Below are 25,138 nucleotides of genomic sequence, written 5' to 3'. Positions count from 1 at the left end.
ACAATAAAATGAATAACAGCTACAAGCTATTTTTCTATTTTTTGTGGCAAGTGACAGTGACAATCCACATCTGGTAGCAGGCCACAGTAGTGGGAGGCAGCAGCAGTGACAATCCACATCTGGTGCAGGCAGCATGGCAAGTTACATTCCTCATCTGGTGGCAGGCAGAATGGCAAGTGACATTCCACATCTGGTGGCAGGCAGCATGGTAAGTGACATTCCTCATCTGGTGGCAGGCAGCGTGGCGAGTGACATGCCTCATCTGGTGGCAGGCAGTGTGGGAAGTGACATTCCTCATCTGGTGGCAGGCAGCATTGCAAATGATATTCCTCATCTGCTGGCAGGCAGCGTGGCAAGTGACATTCCTCATCTGGTGGCAGACAGCGTGGCAAGTGAAATTCCTCATCTGATGGAAGGCAGTGTGGCAAGTGACATTCCTCATCTGGTGGAAGGCAGTGTGGCAAGTGACATTATTCATCTGGTGGCAGGCAGCGCGGCAAGTGACATTCCTCATCTGGTGGCAGGCGACGTTGAAAGTTACAAACTGCATTTGGTAGCAGGCGACATGGAAAGTGACAAGCTGCATCTGGTGGCAGGTGACGTGGAAAGTGACAAGCTGCATCTGGTGGCAGACAACGTGGCAAGTGACATACTCAGGGCTCCCACTGATTCTGCATTATGGTGAGTTGAACAATTTAATTTAATATTACAATGTAATATAAGAAATAATGCGCTTCAATCATCCTGACACCATACAAACCATGGTGCCATGATGATTGAAGCGCCAACATCATCTATTGCCCCGATAAATTGCCCACGGAAGATCTTCCATGCAGCCGGTCCCCGATGCCAAAAAGGTTGGGGACCATTGCCTTGGGCCACATGCCCACTGGATGTTCAGCACCAATGCATAAGGCTCCAGCGCTTAGGTGTGGGTAGAAGGTACAAAGCGCACTGTCCAGCTTCACTGCAAACAGCCTGTCAAACTCTTTGAGAGGCTGACATCAGCTTGGACGTGGCTGGATAGTGCACCAAGCGGGACTTGTGTTTAGAGTATGTGTATGTGCCCTCGGACGAATGCTCAGAACACAGACCGATTGCCTTCCAGGAAATCATCCCTGAGCGCATACTGCCCTAAATTTAAAGTGCTCTGTCCAGCCTGCCCAGTAGCAGCAGCGGACACCATCTCAGCTACATACAGTATACAGCCTTGTGTACCAGTTTTGAGACAAAGCCTTCCCATCACACACACCTAGAACAAAAGAGTCAGGCTGAGTGGTACTCATTCATAGGCAGCTTTGTACTCAGTGAATGCATACAAAGCTTCCTCTGATTGGATAAGGAGGAGAGGTGACCTGATGACATGATATCTGCCTCAGCCAGTTAGAGCAAATCAGTTTTCTAAGTCTTTCTCTCACCTGTCTACATTTAATGGCAAAACCCAAATTGTCACATACACCAAAGCAACAAGAACCTTAGTCACATTACTGTGGAAACTGGCTTTTTTAATATATTCTTTATATTCTTGTTATTTTGGTTTCCTTGTTGTCCTCTATATTATAATAAAAGAAAGAGTTATAAGAAAAAACCTTGACTAAAAACTCACCTGGAAACAAGTTGATGAGGTTGACAGGAGGTTTGTTGGTATCGATGGTCAGCTTATGGTTTGCAGCTTTAGATGGCTGAACGGGGGAACAAATTAATCGTAATGGAAGACGAAATTTACACTGTGCAATGCGGGGAACACCTGGTATGAAAAACACAGTACAATGGATTTACATGCAGCTCTGATCTGTATGAAAAATAGCTTATTTCCTTATTAACTAAAATTAATATATATGCAGGCATTCATGCATTGTATATAATATATAAAATACATTATTTTGGCATTAATAATTGCAGATACAATTAAGTTCTCCAATTGCAAAAATATTCTAGCTTGCTTGTATACTGTATGTAGTTGACCAGGTTCAATAGATTTTCATTGTTTAAAAACATTTGTAATCTTTGGTTAAAAACTCACACATGCACAAACTACATTTGTACCGCAAATACACTGCATACAAATGCACCTGCATTGCAAATCATTTCTTGATAATAAAAGTAATAAACATTTCTACTGTTATTATTAAGATTTTGTCTGAAACAAGTCACAAAGATAATGTTAAAACAGCTCAAATGAAATAACGTCATTGCTAAATTGTAAAATCTATTCTTAATGATAAACACATGAAGTACAACAAAACATCAAGCCACCACAATTTATTAATTATATTATTATTTTTTTAAACAATTAGTCTAGTGGAATTTTCCTTTTTTTTTGCCATAGGTGGCCAATCGTGATTAATTCATCCATGGCACCTTCAAGGACTCCAGAAACAATAATCTATGCACTTGAACAGAAGCCAGAAAGTTACTGAGAGCTCTACCAAAGGTGAAATAGGAATATTTGATGAACGTATCTATTCAACAAGAGCAGTGCAAGCATCTTATAACCGAGACTTTCACTTTGTGCATCGGTATATTCATGGGTTTTATATATCAAAGAGCAGACCTTGCACCAAAATACAAAGTCCGCTTTTGTATCAGTGGTTCACCCCTATGTAAACATGCAGCAAAATATAGGATCTGGAATCTACTTGTAATGGAGAAATGTTTAAAAAATATTTATACAATATCACAAATTTGACCAAAACCCCAAAAATATACATGCACATAGCTACAAAAACCTTGGGACCCCATACTAAAAATGATGTAAATGCATACAGCTTAAGTAGTAGAAAACAGTAGATTTTTCTACTGTGCTGAGGTCGCGTTGTGCATGGCGGCTTCAGAGTTGTGCGAATTTAAAGCCGCCCCAGTGTGAACTGGCACGAACCGTATATGTTTTACTTTACTTTTTTTTTTTTATCCTTTCTTGCATCTCAGGACTGCTAATCTCCTGCAGCTACGTTCTGTCTAAATGCATGCTTTCCAGTAATGGTAGTCTCTATTGGAAGCCTGTGCAACAGGGTGGCAATGGAGCAGCCCTACTGAAACATAGGGACAAAAAGCCCTGTCACCCTATAACAAGAAGTGCAAAACAAAGACCTTTGTGGCACAATTAGCAAGTATTATTTTATTAAAGCTGTGGATTTAAAAAGTATTGAAAATTACTTTTAAAAAAGCTTCTATGAGATGTTTACCATCTACTTTAAGAATTGTCTGTATTGCTCTCAGCTTGATCACTTAACTATTTCTATAAATAAATTTTTCATTCATTTTACTCTTTTACATACCAGGAATTTGAAACCTTTTTTTTTCTATCTGCTGATGTCAAATTGGGCATTCAAACATTTCAATAGCAATTCCTCAAATTATTTTTTTTTTATCTGTAATTGTGTCAACTGGCAACAGACAATTAATAACAGTTTGTAACAAAGCCTATAGGCTAAATGATGTAGCACAGTGTAATTATTAGGTGTTAATGCTGTTCAAAATACTGTAATTAATTGTTGTGGCCGCAGGAAGACACTCTGGTCTCCTATCGTATGTCTGTGTCTTAGGTATCAATCACTGGAAAAATGTTGTGCCGCAGTACACGTTTCCCTTTGTACTACTACTAAAGGTATCTGTAGTTAGATGGAGCCGTTTGCTCTAACATATGAAGCATAATTTTGATCTGAGTCACATTTGTGAGCAGCATTTATTAGACGTCCTTTCATCCCATCATTAGACATGTAATGCAGGTCACAAAAGGGCAGAGGTGAGCTCTGTCTAACCCGCAAATGCTTTGAAAAGGGGCAAATATTTCAGATGGCTAACTTTTAACTTGGATACACTTTTCAGGCTTTTGTAATAGAAAAAAAAAAAGTTAAATCTAGTGAATCTATATATACACAAAATTTCCGCTAACAGAGCCTAGGTGCAAACAGTTGAGATATAATGAGTACATGTATGTAAATACACACACACACATCAGAGAGTCAATATGCTACAGGAGAATCCATTGGGCCATATTCACACAGTTGTGTTACAGGAACATGTTTTTTCATCCCCACAAACTTGTCTGCACTACGTTACGTGACAATGCAAATTATGCTTGTAAAACCTGTGCATCATGCAAACACATAGTAAAATACATTTGCCCATATGTTAGAACAATGCACAGTGTGCTGCAGAGCCATTCACGTACAATACCACCCCAATGCACAAGTGCAGTAAGTGTCAACGGGCCCACACTGCAGCACACCACTTTGGTTGTGGTATTCTGCATTAAAAAAAATATATATATATATAAAATAAAAATAAAATAGATAAAAGTCGCGCTATTCAATCATGTACAGTAAATACCAATGTAAAAATTAGGTAATTAGAACAGTCCACAAGTGATGTGAAAATAAATCCTGATGTCAGTCTCCACCATCCACCACCGTAGTGATCTTAAATATCAATGCCTCCACCAACAGCTGAAAGGCATGCTTACCAGCTCCTATTGATCCCTCATTACAAGGGATCATTAGCGCTTGTAGCTTTAGCCCAGCCAAGGCCTTTCTCCAGGTCCAGATGGTCTTCCAACAAGATCCCCCATTGGCACCGTACAAGATGTGAAGTTTTCTCACTCAAGTTTCAGGTGGTGCATCTCCTCCATCTGGTCAATTTTAAATTAACAGGCTGCCCTAAGAGAACAAATGTTAACAACTTCAGCCAGGAGGGTTTTACCCCCTTAAATGGCTATCTGTATGTAGTAGTGCCGCGCAGTATATAGAGAAATCAAAGGAAAGGGTGAGGGGTAGAAGAGAGAAATGTGTTAAGGAGTGATAGTTCACTAGGCTGGAGACAAGAAAAATGAGATATGGATGTAGAAGTGGACATATACTGCGGATAAGTTGTGTCAATGGTCTCCTCTTATACCTAGCATATATGTAGGATTATGCTATACAATTAACATGGTATGCAACAAAATAATACTAGCAACAGTAATTCAGACTGCGACGCATTTGGGGATGCAAAATGTATCAAAAGAATAAAAAATTAAAAACCGAATATTTATTTGTAACAAAGTAAATTTCTAACGGCTAAAAATGAGATCAGGTGAATAAAATAAATTTTCGGTCAGGTGAATAAAATAAATATTCGGTTTTAATTTTTTTTTTATTCTTTTGATACATTTTAGCGAAGGTTGTAAATGTATTTATGTGTATAAGCACACTTCTGGTGTCACTAACCCTCTGACCAGTCTGTAGTAAGCATATCTGCTTTAAACCTCCAAAATAATGTCTACTATTCTATTTCTGGCGACATAACATACAAAAAATGGCCGCACTTAGACTTCCGGTCACTGGACTACAACAAAATGGTCGCTGTAATAATCAAATGTAGGTATATAAGGGACACTTCCTTCTCTCTATCTATTCCCTGATGAAGTCACGTGACGGTGATGAGCACGCGTCGGAAAGAAAGAGAGACACCGGAAGTGACGCTGGAGTGCATCGCTCGTTCTATGTATCCATTGCTGTTTATAAGTGCTCCTAAATGTGAGTACCCTGCTGCTAGTTTTTAATAAATTCCAAATACAAAATTACTACACCATGAAGCATTATTTCTATGCTATATGAGGTACACCCGCCCTGGGACAACACATTTGGGGACGCAAGGAGATTTATATTATTATTGTGATTATGCTGTAACCTTACAGCTGTGAGGTAAGGGCACACCTATTCGCCCACCGGACGGAGGGAAGAAAGGATTATCACACTTCTGTGTTTGCATGATTTATGAAGCACCGACACTAGATTTTGCAAGATTGTTGGAGTTTGCACTGGCAGAATTTGCACACTCGGCTTTATGGATTGCTTGTTTGATTCATTCAACTATTTAAAGCACCAGCACTTTATTTAATTTGTTTTCTGTTTGCAGTGTTTGCACAATGAAATATATATACTGTATAGAATATTAATCTATGCTTATTTGCTGCTATTTATTTTAGTGTGGCTTTTCATTGGCACATTTAAGGTTTGACATTTGGCACTTTTATGATATCAGCTATTTTTTGTTTTTCTTGCGATTTTTGCACATATAAGGTTCTTTGACACTTGGCACTTTCTGTATATGTATTGAGTTTTATTTTATGAGCATTCAAATCTAACTCAGTCTGGATAACTGTTGCTAGTATTATTTTGGTGCTACCATGTTCATTGTATAGTATAATCCTACATATATGCTAGGTATAAGAGGAGACCATTGACACAACTTATCCACAGTATATGTCCACTTCTACATCCCTATCTAATTTTTTATGTCTCCACCCTAGTGAACTATCACTCCTTAACACATTTCTCTCTTCTACCCCTCTCTCTTTCCTTTTATTTCTCTATATACTGCGCGGCACTACTACATACAGATAGCCATTTTTTTGGGGGTAGGAGTAACCCTTTTCAGTGCACGCAGCGTTTTTTTCATTTCTTCATTTAATCAGTTGGCGCAGAGGTACCCTACACATTACATTATTTAAAGTGGTTGTAAGCCCTTTAGAACCACTTTTTACTAGAGGCAAGCCTATAATTAGGCTTACCTGTAGCTACACTGGATATCTCCTAAACCTGCACGGTTTAGGAGATATCCCTGTATTTGCATTTACTGACATCAACGGCACATGCGCTCTTAAGCAAACAGAAGCAACGGCACGTACGTGCCGTTGCTTCAGTTATACTGTGCCGTTACCAGTGGCTCCCGCACGCTGTGATTGGCTGGAGCCGTGATACCCGGAAGTAACCCCTGGGAGAGATGTCGGCCGCTGTAGAGGGCTTCAATCTAAGGTAAGTAATACATAATGAGCTAGTATGCAATGACCAGTGTCTTCTGCGCGCTGTGATTGGCCGGAGCCGCGATACCCGGAAATAACCCCTGGGAGAGATGTCGGTCGCTGTAGAGGGCTTCAATCTAAGGTAAGTAATACATAATGAACTAGTATGCAATGCAGGTTTTTTTTTTTTTTTTTTTAAGGGTTTAAAACCACATCAATGCCCTTTTTTTGCGAGCAGCAATGTGATACTTTAACTGGCAATTGTGTGGTCGTGCGATGCTGTACCCCAAAAAAAAAAATGATGTCCTTTTTTTTCCCACGAACAGAGCTTTCTTTTGGTGGTATTTGATCACCTCTGCAAAGTTTTTATTTTTTTTGCTCTATAAACAAAAAAAGGGTGACAATTAAAAAAAAATATATATATATATTTTCTACTTTCTGACATTAAACATTCCCAAAAAAGAAATGTAAAAAATCGAATTTCTTCATCAATTTAGGCCAATATGTATTCTGCTACATATTTTTGGTAAAAAAAAATCCCAATAAGCGTATATTGATTGGTTTGTGGAAAAGTTATCACGTTTACAAACTATGGGATTTTTTTTTTTACTAGTAATGGGGGCGATTAGCGATTTTTAGCCGGACTGCAACATTGCAGAGGACAAATCGGACACCTGACAATTTTGACACTTTTTTGGGAACCAGTGACATTATTACAGTGATCAGTGCTAAAAATATGCACTGTTACTGTACTAATGACACTGGCAGGGAAAGGGTTAACATCAGGGGCGATCAAAGGGTTACATGTGTCCCTAGTTGGTGCTTGCTAACTGTGTGGGGGGTGGTCTGACTGGATCAAGACGGAGATCCATGTTCCTGCTTATCAGGAACACAAGGTCTCTATCTTCTCCCATGTAAGAATGGCGATCTGCCTTGTTTACATAGGCAGATCACCTTTCTACCTTTCTGGGGAGCGATCACAGGTGGCTGGTATATATCTGGTCTGCCGGACCAATGGATTTGCTCCCCCCTGTCCAAACAGCGTGCTGTCTATTACATGAAATGACGTACAGGTAAAGCTGACCTGCTGCTGTATATACATTGAATCGTTGATCCCGAGCAAGTATGCAGATAAGGACTTCTGACTCTTTCCTGCCTATTCTGAAATTCTGACATTCTGTTAAAGGTCAGTGTCTCAGAAGACATTGAAACTAGTTGGTTAGCATAACAGAATTCCTTCAAGGTCATAATAAATAGCAGCTCTCAGTTTATACATTTATACTTGCCGCACACAGAAAGCTTTTTTCAATATGTTAGCAAACAAATGTGTGCTTTCTTGGGATTACAGTTTACATCAGGAGATCTGTACCAAATAATGCCACCGTGCTACTCCACAAAATGCAAAGGAAAAGTCACAGCTATGATTAAGTGGTCACCAGAAGCTGAGAAAAGCACAGCAGGTTCTAAAAGAAGCCTTGTATGTTCAGACTGCTCAAGATTTCAAAAAAGGAGTTCATTGTCCAAACAGATGCATCTAATATAGGTGTAGGAACGGTGCTTTCACCAGTCTGGGATGGGGAAGAGAAACAGTCACGAAAGAAAATAAGCAGTTGCTGAGAAAGTATGTCTGGCCATTAACCAGGCACTGGAGTTTCTCCAATATTACGTTCTAGTATGGCATATTAATCACACCCCTCTAAATTGAATGAGAACAAAGAAAAAAAACAGAAAGCCCACCAGATGGTTCATAGACAAGTTTATAGTGGAGTATGGACTAGATGTCCATATAGATGCTCTTAGGCACTTTTCTGAGAACCCTCCTTACCGTCACGCTGTAGGCCAGCCACTGGGCTGTAAAGGGAGGATATTGCCATTAATCTCTGTCAAGATCAATGGCACATCTATCAGTCTGTCCCCACATGCCAGGGTGCTAGGGGTAACTTTAGACTCTGAACTGTCCTTTCAGGCCCACATCCAATCACTGTCCAAATCATGCCGCCTTAGCCTCCGCAACATTTCCAGAATATGCCCCTTTTTAACTAATGACACCACCATGCTTCTAATTAACTCCCTGGTTATCTCTCGCCTCGACTACTGCAACTCCTTCCTCATTGGATTACCTTTACATAGACTATTCCCCCTTCAGTCCATAATGAATGCTGCTGCAAGACTCATCCACTTTACCAACCATTCAGTGTCCTCTGCCCCTCTCTGCCAATCACTCCACTGGCTTCTACTCACCCAATGAATAAATAAAATTCAAAGTATGAACAATAATTTACAACGCGATCCATAACTCTGCCCCCAGCTACATCACTAACCTAGTCCCAAAATACCAACCAAGCAGCTCTCTTCAGTCCACCCAAGACCTCCTGCTCTCTAGCTCCCTTGTCACCTCCTCCCATGCTCACCTCCAGGATTTCTCCAGAGCTTCTCTCATCCTTTGGAACTCCCTACCCCAATTTGTCCAACTGTCCCCTAATCTATCCATCTTTAGACAATCCCTGAAAACCCTTCTCGTTAAAGAAGCCTATCCTGCTTTTAACTAATACACTCTTTTATTTCCTTCTTCAGCTCATCCCCCACAGCTATTACCTTTTATATCAATTGACCCTCCATTTTTAGATTGTAAGCTCTATTGAGCAGGGCCCTATGATTCCTCTTGTACGAAATTGTAATGTAACTGTAATGTCTGCCTTTATTTTGTTAAGCACTGTGCAAACTGTTGGCGTTATATAAATCCTGTATAATAATAATTGGCAGAGTTTATACACTCTATATAAAGGAGGCTATCTTCTAGATCAGGGGTAGGGAACCTTGGCTCTCCAGCTGTTTTGAAACTACAGGTCCCATGAGACATTGCAAGACCCTAACAATCACAGGCATGACTCCTAGCCAAGGTTCCCTACCCCTGTTCTAGATTGTAAGGTCCTCCCATTACTCTTATATTAAATTGTATTGTAACTGTGCTGTCTGCCCTCACATTGTAAAGCGCTGCGCAAACTGTTGGCGCTATATAAAACCTGTATAATAATAAAAATAATTTACAAATAAAATTGTAGCAGGTATAGGTTAAAATTGAAAAAAAAAAGTGTGTTGTCTACAGAAATCCATTAAACTGTATATTTTATTCTCTTAAAAAATAAAACAAGGGTCTTACCGAAGTGCTCTGAAGCACTTTTCTAGAAGCTCTTTAAGTCTCAACCTGAGGATTTCAATTGTATTTTATTGCACCCATTCACATCTGAGCCTCACATTAAAGTGGTTGTAAAGTCACTACTGACAAATCTTGTAATGTGACCTGCCAGCGCTCTTCATCTGTGCTCCTAGCACTACAGTGAGAGGGGCCGAGATTCCCTGCTGACATCAGCTAGGAGGAGAAGAGGAGAGTGGTGGGGGGTCATATGAGCACCCAGCGGTGCTGTAAATAAGGTATTTTGCACAAAAGAAAAAACGGATACCGCACATGATATACTCCTTAAGAGAGAGGATTACAGTATTTGTCAAAAGTTACAGCTATAGAAGCGGGAGGGGTGGGGAAGAGATGGATCCCACATAGGCACACCGAGCTGACAGGCAGGGAGGGAGGGGGAGAAAGGAGAGCAGTGGGCTGACGGAGGCATGTAACCTGACCATGGTAATCATGGATCAGCAGTCATGATTACTGTGGTTAGCACACTAAGGAACACAGGAACAGGCAGGATCAACCTGTTTTTTTAAAACATAGAGAGTGACAAATGACACAGCACAATCACTATGCTGTGTATCTTGCTTTAAAGGGTCAGGATAATATATATATGTTTTTTTTTTTGGGGGGGAATGAAGAAGCTTAAAGGGGTTGTAAAGTCAGCAGCCCCCCTAATACTTACATGAACCCCCTCTCTATCCAGCGATGTCAAGGAGACCCTAGGCTGTCCGGGATTTTCCTTTCTGATTAACAGACATAGCAGCTGCGCCATTGGCTCCCGCTGCTGTCAATCAAAGTCAGTTAGCCAATCAGGAGAGAGGGGGGCAGGCCGAACTGCATCACTGTGTCTGAATGAACACATTGAGCTGCAGCTTGGCTCGGGTGCTCCCAAAGAAAGCTGCTTACTGTGGGGGGGGGGGGGGGGGGGGCACTCAACAGGAGGGAGGGGACAGGAGCAGCGAAGAGGGATCAGAGAAGAGGAGGATCCAGGCTGCAATGTGAAAATCCACGGCAACAGAGTAGGTAAGTATAACATGCTTGTTTTTTTGTTTTTAAACAAGATTTTACAATCACTTTAAGTGTGAACCTAGCTTATGTGTCACCATAGACAGCTATTTTAGCTCCAATTTATTTCATTTTTTTGTAGAAATCCTGCTCTTTTTCCTATGCTACACATGACTTTGTCCAATTGATTTTAAAGCAATCATAAAGCACTTTAAATTGGAAAACCATGAAAAATATATGTTTTGCACAAATGAAATAATTTACCTCAACGTCGATCTCCTATTCCTAGCTGGCTCCTGAATACTGTATACATCTTAGTTTCTTACAGGCTGGATACAGCAAAAGACAATGTTCTTCCAGTTCGCCCTTCAGATAGTTGCAGCTACATTTACAATTTACAATTACCGTACTCTCAGCTTCCTCTCCCCTCATCCATTCTTAAAAAGCCTTGTATTCATTTTCACAGAATACAAGGCGTTCTGTGAATGGACAAGGTTAGATCCTGTTTTTTACCTGCCACTTTTTGTGTGGACTAAGGAAGAGGTAGAAAAGAGTGAAACACAATATCCCAGCATTATCCTATTGGTGGAACTGCCAAAGTGCTAGCCATCTTTTCTTTTACAGGGTAGATAGAATAGGTTTGCTTTTTAATGGGAACCCCACCCCACCCTGCAAAAAAAAAGGCAGCAATATATAATACATAGCATAAAAACCAAGTACACTTACTCATATCCAAACTGCCTTTACTTCCAGCTATTATCCATCTTCCTACGTCACCATTTTGAAAAATATGCCACGTATGTGTGAAATGCACCTGTACACCTCATCTCATGCATGTGTCGTGTGAGATTACATACATTTGTTTTAAAAATAAAACCTCCCCTTGATTTTTTTTTTTAAAGCAAATTCGTTTAATGCCATATGGTACATGCGCAGGATGAAGAGCATGGCATCATGCACCTCATCTCATGCATGCGTAGTATTAGAATGCTGCGAGATCTGACAGCTTAGGTATGGGATTTTCCTTCAGGCACTAGTTGTGTTACCTTCCCATGGGCCATCTGTGTAGTTGGGCCTATGTCACTAGTGCCTTCAGGGGAACCAGGAAGAAAAAAGGGATCCTATTGGTAGATTTCCCCTCTATTGCTGTTCTGGTAGCACCCACAATTTTGGGATTTACCCTCATTTTATATCTAGCAACACTGGTGATCGGGACAATTGGAGATGGTGAATCCCCACGGACAGATATAAAAACCTTACAAAAGTTCTATCCCCTTACCATTATATACAAATCTAAAAAAAAAACGTTTAAATTGTTTCTATGTAAATAAATATATATATATACTGTATAAAACCAAATAAATATATTTCCGTCTCCTTTCCTTCTATTCTAATTATATAACTGTTTTATGCTATGCCTGTGTTGGTATCCAAGTAATGAACAGTACTAAATAAAATATGATTAAATTGCAATCAACACAGATTATGAAGAGAACATTCTGATGAAAAAAAAAAAAAATTGGCTTCCTTTTTTTGCTTTAAAATGCTGTTTATATTTTAAAACAAAATTTTAGTGATGAGATGACTTGTTTACAGAAAAAGTCAGCAACCTAGACAGAAACCATTCCTTGGATATTTGAGGACGCCTATTTAATGCAGCAGCTGTTTCAAAGGAAAACTCCACTTAACATATTCAGCTCTTTTAAAATATGAAAAATAGGAGGATATTTATTCTCAGATCTGGGGTAATTCTTATTCTTACTCTTCACTCTATGGTAATTGGGAAAAAAAATATCAGCAGGTTTTTTGTATCATTGAGCTTAGAAAAAAAAAAAAAAAAAGCTTCACATATAGATCTGCAGCACCCTCTAGTGTACTTGTTGTAAAGCTTAACCCCCTAAATACAATAAAGTATTCACATTGATCCAGTTATAGAATGTTACAAGTCTTATAGGGCAAAAAAATAATTTCATCAAGCATACACTACACCAGCAACAAGTAAATCTGCATATGTGAACATCTGAGAATGTGTAGTTTTATAAGGCCGACCATACACACAACTGTTGCCTGGTTTGTGAGATGCTACACTTGATTTGGTACTCTATAGCGCAGTGGTCATCAACCCTGTCCTCAGGACCCACTAACAGGCCAGGTTTTATGTATTACCTTGGGGAGATGCAGACTAGAATACTGCAATCACCTGTGATGTATTTCAGTTATCTTGCAAACCTGGCCTGTTAGTGGACCCTGAGGACAGGGTTGATGATCACTGCTATAGCAGTGTTTCTCAACTCCAGTCCTCAAGGTGCCCCAACAGGTCATGTTTTCAGGCCGTCCTTTATTTTGTACAGGTGATTTGATCAATTTCACTCCCTTGGTAATAATCACCGCCGTTTCATCTGAGGGAAATCATGAAAACATGACCTGTTGGGACGCCTTGAGGACTGGAGTTGAGAAACACTGCTCTATAGCCCTGCCTTATACTGGAGTCATCAAAGATTGTGCCTTTCTACAGGATGTAAATGAACAGCTTATTCTGTTATCGTATAATCCTGTGAGACCCGGGGTATGATTGTACTGCATAACTCCTAAAAAAGGCATGACAGTTTTGATTTCTAGACACTAATAGCACCAAAGCTCATCTAAGTTGGCATGGTTTTGAAATGTTGTAAAAAAAAGTTGGGTTTTGGAAAGATCAAGATGATGCTGAATGTTACAATACTTTTAGAATGGATAATTCTGTCCTTTGGGTCTTATGTACAACACATCTTGACAGGAGTATCCAGACTTAACCTCCCTGGCGGTTTTCCCGAGTGTGGCTCGGAATTAAATTTCAGCACCAGTAGTGATAGCCCTGAGCCACACTCGGGATTGCATTACAAGATCCTGGTGCAGTATACTTACCTTGTCCCTAGGATCCTGTGATGTCCCCCCACTGTGTCTGTGGACTCTGTTCTCCGCCCAATGCCTCTCTGTGAAGGGCTCCGTTCCCTGCAAGCGTCGTGACACCCTGGGCGGAGCTGGTGGCAAATTCAAAAACGTGAAAAATCATAATACATACAGTACACTGTAATCTTACAGATTACATTACTATATGAATTTATTTCACATCCCTTTTGTCCCCAGTGCTTTGTCCAATACCCTGCATGCAGTTTTATATTATATATACTGTTCTTACTGCCTGGAATTCGGAGATTGTCCTTAGCAACCAAAAAGTGTCCCTTTACGTCAAAAGTGGTTTTAGACCAGCTAGAAAACAGCGATAGTAAATTAGAATTGAGCAATGTGAATCGTGGGGAAATTAATTATATTATTATATTATTATTTTTTGTAATTCTTTATAGTTATTTATTATATTATAATTTTGTGTTTCAAACTGCATCATTCCCAGGATAGACTCTTGTTTGGACAGATTTAAGTGTGTTATTGTTAAGAATTACAGGCCTACAATATAAATTGCCGAATTTCTATGCAAAATAATTGTACCACTTTGAGACGCAAAAATCTGACATAATCATACCGCTGGGAAGGTTACGTAGGACTAGCAGGGCTGCATATCCAAAAATGTGCACTGTGGATATAATTTTTTTACATTGTACTGTAAAACAAGAAGCCTGTACGAATGCTTTCTGCACTATTGCATTTGTATTTTACCTGTCCAAAAAGATGCAGATATCAAGTAGTTTAAAAAAAAATAAGACCCTGGAATAGCTGGATAGGTCATAGTCTTATTGCTTCGACTTTAGTTATACAGATTGTCTACGGATAGGCCATGTACAGCTAATTATTTTTCCTTTCCTGTAATATGTCTAACTTAACACGATGGCATTTTGTTGTATATTATCTGTTATGCCATCTGTTGATCTTTTCAATAAAATATTTGAACAAGGAAATATATATATATATATATATATACATACATATACACACACACATACACAAACGCAGGAGAGATTTACTAAAACTGGTGCACACAGAATCCGGAGTTGCACAGTCCTGTGCATAGTAACCAATCAGCTTATAGGTTGTATTATCAAAGCTTAAAGAGTTACTAAACCCACAACAGTAAACATACTACAGTACAGTAAATATGCTTGTTATACTCACTGTGGAACCTAAGAGGTTACTCCTCTGTGCTGTGTATAAAGGCTGGGTTACCTTGTCTCTCTGATCCTCCCCTTCTTGCACTGACTCCAATCCATCTCTTGATAGAACAGAGCATAAGGGGACAAGCTACACAGTTTGGTGTGTATTGCTAGAGAGTTTTTTTTGTTCTTTAGAGAGTGCATGTGATCAGCACAGGGCCAATCAGCACTGTCCTAACAGAGGGTCAGGGGTCCGGCAGCCTACAACTCCTACAACAAGCTTTAACTAGATACTTATAGTAGTCACAAGACTGCTCTAACTGCTGAAGAGAAAAGATATTTAGCCGTTTATATTTACTAAAACTATCATATTTCCATGATCGGAATACTGTGGGAGGCCAGATATAGTGAATGCAGGGTCCTGGGTTAACACTTTAACTGAACAACCTGAAATTAGAAGCTGATTGGTTACTATGCACAGCTGTACCAGATTTTCTGTGTGCCAGTTTTAGTAAATCTCCCCCACAGTGTGTAGCCAGGTGCTTGGCACTAAGAATGAGTGTGAGAGAAACACTGCCTGTAGTTGCTCTCTCTAGCTGCTGCCCTGCAATGCTGAACTATATAACAGCTATTTCAGCAAAAAGGAGGGAGCTGCTGAGCAGGAAGAGTTCAACAGACTGAATCAGGCAGAAATGCACTGTGGGAACTGTAGTCCTGAGGAGACTCTACTAGCATTTGAACTACATTCCCCAGAGAGGAGATTGCCAGGAGGAGGGGAAAGATATGCATTTTCTCAGGCTGTACAGGACACAGATTCCTCTTGCCATGAGGGCAACCTGAGAGTGCACATCGCTGTCCAGTGTGCACAATCACTGCTGCATATCAGCAGCCTAAGGTGGATCCAGGGTGCTGAGTTCGGGAATGCCGACAGACAGGGTCATCTGGGTTCAGAGCAGAGAGTGGACTAATCACTGTGTGTGAGCGGAGGGTGAGCTGCATTATCACTGGGACTAGTGAGCTGCTGCTGTGGGGATTTACTATCTGCTACTAGGGAGAATGGGCCCTTTAGGAACTGACTATACAGTCATCTAGTAGCGTTATTGCTGCCTGCAGGCTTGACTGTAACTATTCCCATGGGCACCAATGGTACAACTGGGCCCCAACGCTAAACAGATGAAGAGTTAGGACTAAAGGCTGTCTTTTTACAGCTACTACACAGATACATTTACCTACCGCTTATGCTAAAAAGTACCTCTCAGGGGACATATCCTAGCCATTCTCCTACAGTACAATTTAGACTAGTTACAGTAATATTATTTATATTGCAGTTAATTCTTATATGCACTGTTTATTGCTGGCATTGCTTATTTATGCGTTGATTCCAGTCTAGTGGCACAAAACTCTATTCCAAGTTACTTCGGCATAGTGATTATACGGTCTAGCAGACTGTGTCTGAACCTACCTGCTGTATACTAATTTATACTCAAACCACCATTTATTCTAGCCCATACCAAAACATTGAGTTAATTTACCATTAAACGATCTTGTGTCTATTTCCTGATACTAATTCACAGTCTAGTTCAAAGTATCCGTATTTGTGTCCCTATATGTGCTTGCAGTAATGTTCACTCAATCTAGTATGACAGAGACGTTAAGGTTGTTCTTGAGAAAAACTGTATAACTGAGAACCAAACTACTAAGAGGCTTCTTCGGGAGGTAGCGCTACACAAATTTGTGTATATATATATATATATATATATATATACACACATACACATACACATACACACACACACACACACACACACACACACACGCACACACACAGTATCTCACAAAAGTGAGTACACCCCTCACATTTTTGTAAATATTTTATAATATCTTTTCATGTGACAACACTGAAGAAATTACACTTTGCTACAACGTAAAGTAGTGAGTGTACAACTTGTATAACAGTGTAAATGTGCTGTCCCCTCAAAATAACTCAACACCCCTCAGTGAAAATGTCCGAACTGGGCCCAATTAGCCATTTTCTCTCCCCGGTGTCATGTGACTCATTAGTATTACAAGGTCTCAGGTGTGAATGGGAAACAGGTGTGTTAAATTTGGTGTTATCACTCTCACTCTTTCATACTGGTCACTGGAAGTTCAACATGGCACCTCATGGCAAATAACTCTCTGAGGATCTGAAAAAAAAAATTGTTGCTCTACATAAAGATGGTCTAGGCTATAAGAAGATTACCAAGACCCTGAAACTGAGCTACAGCATGGTGGCCAAGACCATACAGCGGTTTAACCAGGCAGGTTCCACTCAGAACAGGCCTCGCCATGGTTGACCAAAGAAGTTGAGTGCATGTGCTCCGCGTCATATCCAGAGGTTGTCTTTGGGAACTAGCCGTATGAGAGCTGCCAACATTGCTGCAGAGGTTGGAGGGGTCAGCCTGTCAATGCTCAGACCAAAAGCCGCACACTGCATCAAATTGGTCTGCATGGCTGTCATCCTAGAAGGAAGCCTCTTCTAAAGATGATGCACAAGAAAGCCTGCAAAAAAAAATGCTGAAGACAAGTAGACTAAGGACATGGATTACTGGAACCATGTCCTGTGGTCTGATGAGACCAAGATAAAAGCATTTGGTTCAGATGGTTTAAGGCGTGTGTGGCGGCAACCAGATGAGGAGTACAAAGACAAGTATGTCTTGCCTACAGTCAAGCATGGTGGTGGGAGTGTCATGGTCTGGGGCTGCATGAGTGCTTCCAGCACTGGGGAGCTACAGTTCATTGAGGGAACCATGAATGCCAACATGTACTTTGACATATTGAAGCAAAGCATGATCCCTTCCCTTTGGAGAATGGGTCGAAGGGCAGTATTCCAACACAATAACGACCCCAAACACACCTCAAAGACGACCACTGCCTTACTAAAGAAGCTGAGGGTAAAGGTAATGGACTGGCCAAGCATGCCTCCAGATCTAAACCCTATTAAAGCATCTGTGGGGCATCCTCAAACGGTAGGTGGAGGAGCGCAAGGTCCAGCTCCAGCTCCGTGATGTCATCATGGAGGAGTGGAAGAGGACTCCATTGGAAACCTGAAAAGCTCTGGTGAACTCCATGTCCAAGAGGGTTAAGGCAGTGCTGGAAAACAATGGTTGTCCCACAAAATATTGACACTTTGGGCCAAATCTGGACATTTTCACTTAGGGGTGTACTCACTTTTGTTACCAGCGGTTTAGACATTAATGGCTGTGTGTTGAGTTATTTTGAGAGGACAGCGAATTTACACTGTTATAGTTAGCTGTACACTCACTACCTTACATTGTAGCAAAGTGTCATTTCTGCAGTGTTGTCACATGACATGAAAAGATATAATAAAATATTTACAAAAATGTGAGGGGTGTACTCACTTTTTGTGAGCTACTGTGTGTAGATATATATATATATATATATATATATATATATATATATATATATATATATATATATATAAAGTCTATAAGTCTCTGGAGGAGTGGCAGAGCCAGGGGTACTAGGAGAACTCCATCTACAGGTCAGGAGTGTGCCAATACAGTGTGGCGAAGCAACTGAGGTGCTGCTTACTCACAGATAGACCACAGCACAGCAGGCTATACACGGAGCTCTAATGGGTTGCATGTTGGGATTCATTGATATACAGTAGATGGTAAAGCAGCCTACAGCCATCGCAAAAAGTTTATCTCCTGCTCCCTGCTGAGTAGAGGGCTCCAGCACAGACTCACAGAGAGTGTGTTGGATTGCCACAGAGATAACAGCTATTTACACAAAGTGCAGAAGTCTAGCTCTGCTGTACGACAGACTTTTTTACTATGGCTGTGGGCTGATTTACCATATACATATACTTAAGACTGTGCTCTCTTAGAATTATAAATGTACAAGGAAGCTATCCTCACATTTTCATAGGATTTTTTAGGAGGGATCTTTTATAGATTTTAGAATAAACAGGATGTTTTTAATAAAAACCAAAACCAATATTTGCCTGCATGCCAGCAACTCAAACTGTCAGTGACAGGGATGGAAAGACGAAAAAAAAAAGGTTATTTCCAACAGAGAGGAAAGGGTTCACCAACCCATATATGAAAAAGATGATGATGAGGTGAACTGCAATGTACAGCACCTAATTCAGCCAGTTTTAAATACTTTATGAAAAGCAGAATCCTTCAGAACTGAACAAATACTCCTAAAAAATAAATGGATTTATATAAACAATAATGATTAATACCATACTCAACACATTTCTAGAGTGCTATATATAGTCTATGCAGGGCAATAGCTACAGTATACAGATATCCCGTTAAAATAAGCTGCCTCCTCTAGCCCAAAATTCAATATAACATAAAGCAGTATATTTGCAACATACTGTAAGTATTTCAAAATTAGAAAATATGAATTGAGATGATCAGATAATATGCTGTAACTCAAAAAACATGCTGGTAAGTTAGTTGTCTCCTGTCTAAATTGGCCCTAGTATGTATATGCATGGGTGAAAGGGACCTTCGATTTTATGTTACTTGAGGGCAAGGACCAATGTGAATGTACAATATTTGAAGTGATGTGTAAATGGTCTGTGCTGTATAAGTACTTGTAATAATAGTTTGTCAAAGAATCTTTATAATTATACTCACACAGTGATCATTTCATTTTTGTGGCTAGAATCCATGTCATATAAATTTCCATAGACTTGATGCCCATAACATCTAACAAACAAATGCTTTTTTTTTGTCTTTGTTCTTACTACTAGGTTCCTACTATTTAACAACGATGTTTGGTAACTCACACAACTAATGTCCAACACTCATTCCTCTTACCTTCAGGGTTCAGTTCTAAAGTCACAGGCAGCAAATAAAGGGGAAAATAAATCAAGAAATAGTAAGAAATGTTTCATAAAAGTACAGCTGTGTAAACTTTTGGGCACTTTTGCTGGAAAATTGCATATTCTGTTGGAAGATTGTTAATCCAATAAAGATCAGCAACTTAATGGAAATTTAATAAGCAACAGCACAATGAGGTAAATAGGTTATGAACAATTTTCGCCTTGCTCTTACAAAATAATCTGTAGTGTATTTCCAAAATTTGTGGCCCTCTAGCCACAGACTACTGCACCAAATCATGATCCCATAGCATATTTATTGACATGTGGACGCGAGCCTGTTAAATGGTTACATAGTGTTATTAGAAGCATACACTTCTGTTACGTACCCATATGATCATGTAACAGTACTGGAAGCACATTTCCATATTATTATATTATTACATTTTCAAGAGTAACTTTGATATGTATCTGCTGAACAACCCTTTGGCACTGGTTTGAACTTTGACCTCACATCACATTTCAAATGTGATTTTGAAGGAACTAAATGTAAAAATGTGGAATTATTTAATATCTATATATATATCTATATATATATGTGTGTGTGTGTGTGTGTGTGTGTGTGTGTGTGTGTGTGTGTGTGTGTGTGTGTGTGTATATACAAAATTAGAGTTTGAGTGATTGGATTTCTTTTTTTAATCTCCATAATTATAAAGTATAACTTTTTTAATCTCCATCTCACATGTGAGGGGGGCCATAAAGACAATCAGTCCAAAACAAAAGTGTATTGTTACAGTTTATAGCAGTGGTTTCCAAACTGTGACCCTTTGCTTGCCCTTATGCAGCCTTTGGGGCACTGTTCCTCTCGCATCATTTCCCCCTGACACCAATGATGAAGCACCATTCCTACACCAAGACTGAGGCCCTATTCCTTCCACTGACATCACAGATAGAGCATATTCTTCCACTGACACCAGTTACAGGTCACTATTCCTCCTACTTACACTAATGAAGGGTCCCTATTTCTCCCACTGACAACAATGACGGGGCACTAATTATCTCACTGACACCAATGATGGGTCACTATTCCTCCCACTGACACCAACAATGGGGCACTGTTCCTCCCACTGACACCAACAATGGGGCACTGTTCCTCCCACTGATACCAACAATGGCATACTATTCCTTCTACTGAGAACAATGATGGGGCACTATTCTTCCTACTGACCACAGACGCTGTGTCATTTTTTTACTCGCACTGTCAACCAAGCCTGAGGCATTTTCTACTAGTCACAATCCAGCCCTCCTAAAGTCTGAAGGACAGTAAACTGGCCCTTTGTTTAAAAAGTTTGGAGACTCCTGGTTAATACCGTATAGACCTTGCGGCTTACAATGGGGTTTATTTACTAAAGCTGGAAAGTGCAAAATCAGGCTCACTTCTGCATAGAGACCAATGAGCTTCCAGGTTTTATTACCAAATCTTAATTGAAAAAGCTGGGGTTAGAAGAATTGGTTTCTATGCAGTAGTGAGCCTGATTTTGCACTTTCCAGCTTTAGTAAATTAGCCCAATTGTGTACTTAAAGTGGTGTTCCACACACCAAAAAAAGAAATGCTTACAATTACTAAAAAAATAAATAAAAAAAAACATTTGGAAAAAAAAATTAACTCACCTCTAAATGCCTGTTGCTAGGGGGTCCTTCGTAGTCTGCCTCCTTCAGTGACTGGGCACCTGATGTCACTTCCCCTCAGCGCAGGAAGGGCTCCAGGTGACTGCGCGGCCAATCACAGCGAGCGGCGCCACTCGCGCATGCGCAGTAGGTGCTCGGCTGTGAAGCCACAGCCAGGTGCCCACAGTTCCAATGGTGGCGCCGCCGAGAGGAGGGGGGCATGAGCGGGGCCTCGTTCCCCCACATCGCTGGACCCTGGGACAGGTAAGTGTCAGATTATTAAAAGTTAGCAGCTGCAGTATTTGTAGCGGCTGACTTTTTTTTTTTTTCTTTAGGAGGACACCTCTTTAAAAGTGGGGTATGCCTGTATTTAGAAATGCCCATAAACACAACCAGTGAAAGTCTAAAAATAAACGTTTACAGCAAATATATCTCTTATATTTGGTTACAGTGTCTTAGCAAGGAGTGCTTAGACAAATAAGTAAATGTAAACTTAAACTTAATTTTGCTGACAAAAATCAAGCTCCGCACATTATTCACAGGTCATAGAATGGGTGTCACAAACTAAAACTAGACTTTTAAGGCAAAATTTGAAAAAAGGATCGCTGTGTGGAATAAAACTGGCTGCACAACTAAACACTACCGTACATCGGCTTCTGGATGAAAAAGGCCAAGAACACCTTGTGTTCATAAAAAAGTAATAACACATTTCATTTTATAAGTCTTCCAGAAGTACAAACATATTACATTGCCAGTATACAATGATTTTGCAATTTGGCACTCAAGTTTCTAATACAAGCTTGTAGTAAAAGCACATTGTATGGCTGAAGTCAACAGATATTGAAAACCCTATTCAAGAAACTAGTTAATGTCAAACAGTTGTGATCATAAAAGCAGAACATGAAAACTGGATGAAAGATGTAAAAATTATTACACAGCGTCAGTGTATTCAATTTCAATTGGTCAGGAGACAGCTTTATTTTATTAAACCAAGGGGTCGCTCCAAAATAAGATACTTAAATTTCTTGTAGATTCACCTACCAATTTCTTCTACTCACTGGGAGCTCCAGTGGCAATATCTATGCATTAGTTAGCAGGTCTATCTACTTACTACTGCTATTGCAAAGAGGATCTGGAGCAGGTGGAAAATCCAAAGCACAAAGCTCTTTAACCTAAGTTTCATATAGGTAAGGAAATTGCTGGGTGGCTCAATGAACGAATTCCTGCTAAAACTATAGTTAACAAATTGTGTTTTCAGATTCAGCTACACATTTACTGGGAGACCATATTAAACCCCATTCTCTATCCCTACTCAATAGCAAGCATACCTGATTTCTTTAAATATCTTGGCATAAAAAAAAACTCAATGTTAAAGTACATCATTTCCAACACGGAACTGCTACAATTAACCCCACAGCTCACGCTGACATTAGACACTGCCAGGTGCTAGCTTGTACCAGTTATTTAAAAACCTTCAGGCTGCCCATAATTTGGCAGCTTGTAGTAGAAAATGAGGGCAATGGACCCCAGAGTCCCAGTAGAATATCAAAGCAAAGTCTCCAGAGCACCCCACAAAGCAATGCAAGGTATAACAACCTGCCAAAAGCACAAGCATAGTACTGAGGGATGCATTTGATGTTCTCCTTAAGCGCTGATAGCTCTAAATCCAGGAAGCTATGTACTGCAGACATCCAGGGCTTCAGGGACTCAGGGGTTGCATTTCAGGTATCAGATCAAAAATACCTGGTAATGACTGGCACCAGTGTCTAATCATTATCCATGTATATGTTAAAGCTGGCATTTCAACAAAGGCATGCTCTTAGAGAAATACAGAGGCTTCTGCTGCCAACCACAAGCCAAAAAAGTTTGCCTGGCTGTCATTGACTGCATGAAGATCAGCAAAGTGAAATGAGATCTCCCAATCTATTTCCTTCTGGCTATGGGACCACTGATTCAGCATCACAGCCAGACAACTGGTATTTTCATAAGCAGAAGTTAGCAACAGTAGTCTTCATACTTCCTCGGTTAACGCTTTAACAACTGGCTTAAAAGTTACAGATCTAAATGAACATTGAAGTCTTTTTAAATCATCCCACGCAGTGCTTAAACTCGAAAGAATGCTGAAAATACAAATACAGCTGCTTATTGCATTTATCATTTATAATATTTATTAAAGGCGATTTAACTTGTAGACTCAGGGGAAGCATTTGTAAGACATTTCGCATAACCAAAAAAGAAAACGGGATGCCAAAACAAGATGCTTGTTGTGCATTCACCCACCACAGGTCTCATCAGCCTGATAAACTGCTGTGTTCAATTTGAAACTGTACTCATAATTCTTCATAGAATGATGCTGAAAGCAATAACTCTATTTCTCTTGGAGAAGGGGAGGGATTGTTAGTTTTGTTGGAAGGTGGTGAAAAAAACAAAGCCAAGAATCTCCACACAAAGCTTCTTATGCTTATTTTGGCAGGCAAAGAAGAAGATGTATCTGGGACCATAAAATCAGAAAGCGGTTTCATGCACCTGATCATTTGCACAAATTTCAGTCTATACTCAGAACTGGATACTAAAACTCCTAAGATGTGTCTATAAAATAATAATAATAATATTATAATAATTATATTAATAATACATTATAAAGATTTTCAAGGGATAAAGAATTCTAGAGCCAGGATTGGCTCAACTAGGTCAGTTAGATTGTGCCACGCCCTTCCTACCCTGGATGGATAAAAATATCAGGTGTTTTTGCTACACATGGCACACTGAGTTTGCCAAGGGTATGACAGCAGGTAGTATTTGCTGGAAAGGAGTGCAAAAGGTATGACAAAGGAAATTGTGTGCAGAAAAGAAATGCAGAGGATATGATGGAAGGCAGTATGTGCAGAAGAGAAGTAAGATGAATTTTCAGTATGTTCAGGTATGTACAAGAGAGGAGTATGGATGGTATGATGGGAGGCAGTATGTACAGGAGAGGAGCATAGGGAATTTGATTACAGGCAGTATGTACACAAAAGGAGTTCACAAACGTAATGCCTTAAAACGACTCACGAACCGAATTGGTTGTGAACCAAGGCAAACTTTCCCATAGGGTTCATGTAAATTAGGTTAATCCGTTATAAACTTTTTTTTGTTGTTGTTTATATATACAGTAAAATTATGAAATGTACAAAAAAAAAAAGGATTTAAAAATTAAAAATGGTCTTTTACATCAAGCTGACCTCTTTCATGTATACATCTAAAAAGAAAAAACAAAACAAAAACTATAGCTCGGAGGATATGATGGCAGGCAGTATGTACACGAGAGGAGTATAGGGAATATGATGACAGGGGGAATGTACAGGAGAGGAGTATAAAGAATACAATGGCAGGCAGTATGTACACAAGGGGAATATGGAGGATTTGATGGCAGACAGTATGTAGAGCTATGTACAGGAGAGGAGTATGCAGTACATTATGGCAGGTAGTATGTACATGAGAGAAGAATGAAGGATATGATGGCAGGCAGTATGTACCGAAGAGGAGAGCAGAGGCTATGGCAGCAGGAAGTATGTGCAGGAGGGGAGTGC

General features: G+C 39.9%; 1 protein-coding gene across 4 annotated transcripts in view; it reads right to left on the bottom strand.

The window, feature by feature from the left end:
* BBS9 (Bardet-Biedl syndrome 9) overlaps positions 1–25,138 on the bottom strand; it is a 572,212-nt gene that overhangs the window by 285,585 nt on the left and 261,489 nt on the right. For 3 of the 4 annotated variants that reach the window (XM_077491619.1, XM_077491621.1, XM_077491620.1), the window contains exons 16-17: positions 19,900–19,914; positions 1,607–1,747 (exon numbers count right to left, since the gene is read on the bottom strand). In XM_077491619.1, coding sequence (XP_077347745.1) covers positions 1,607–1,747; positions 19,900–19,914 — 156 coding nt within the window. The remainder of the gene's footprint in view (positions 1–1,606; positions 1,748–19,899; positions 19,915–25,138) is intronic. The other variant, XM_077491622.1, reaches the window with a different exon arrangement.

This window comes from Lithobates pipiens, unplaced genomic scaffold (genome assembly GCF_037356315.1).
Source record: "Lithobates pipiens isolate NorthernLeopardFrog02 unplaced genomic scaffold, aLitPip1_a1.2 Scaffold_19, whole genome shotgun sequence".
In the NCBI taxonomy this organism is placed as follows: Eukaryota; Metazoa; Chordata; class Amphibia; order Anura; family Ranidae; genus Lithobates; species Lithobates pipiens.
Note: the sequence above shows the minus strand (reverse complement) of the source record. Positions and strands in the feature narration are given on the sequence as shown.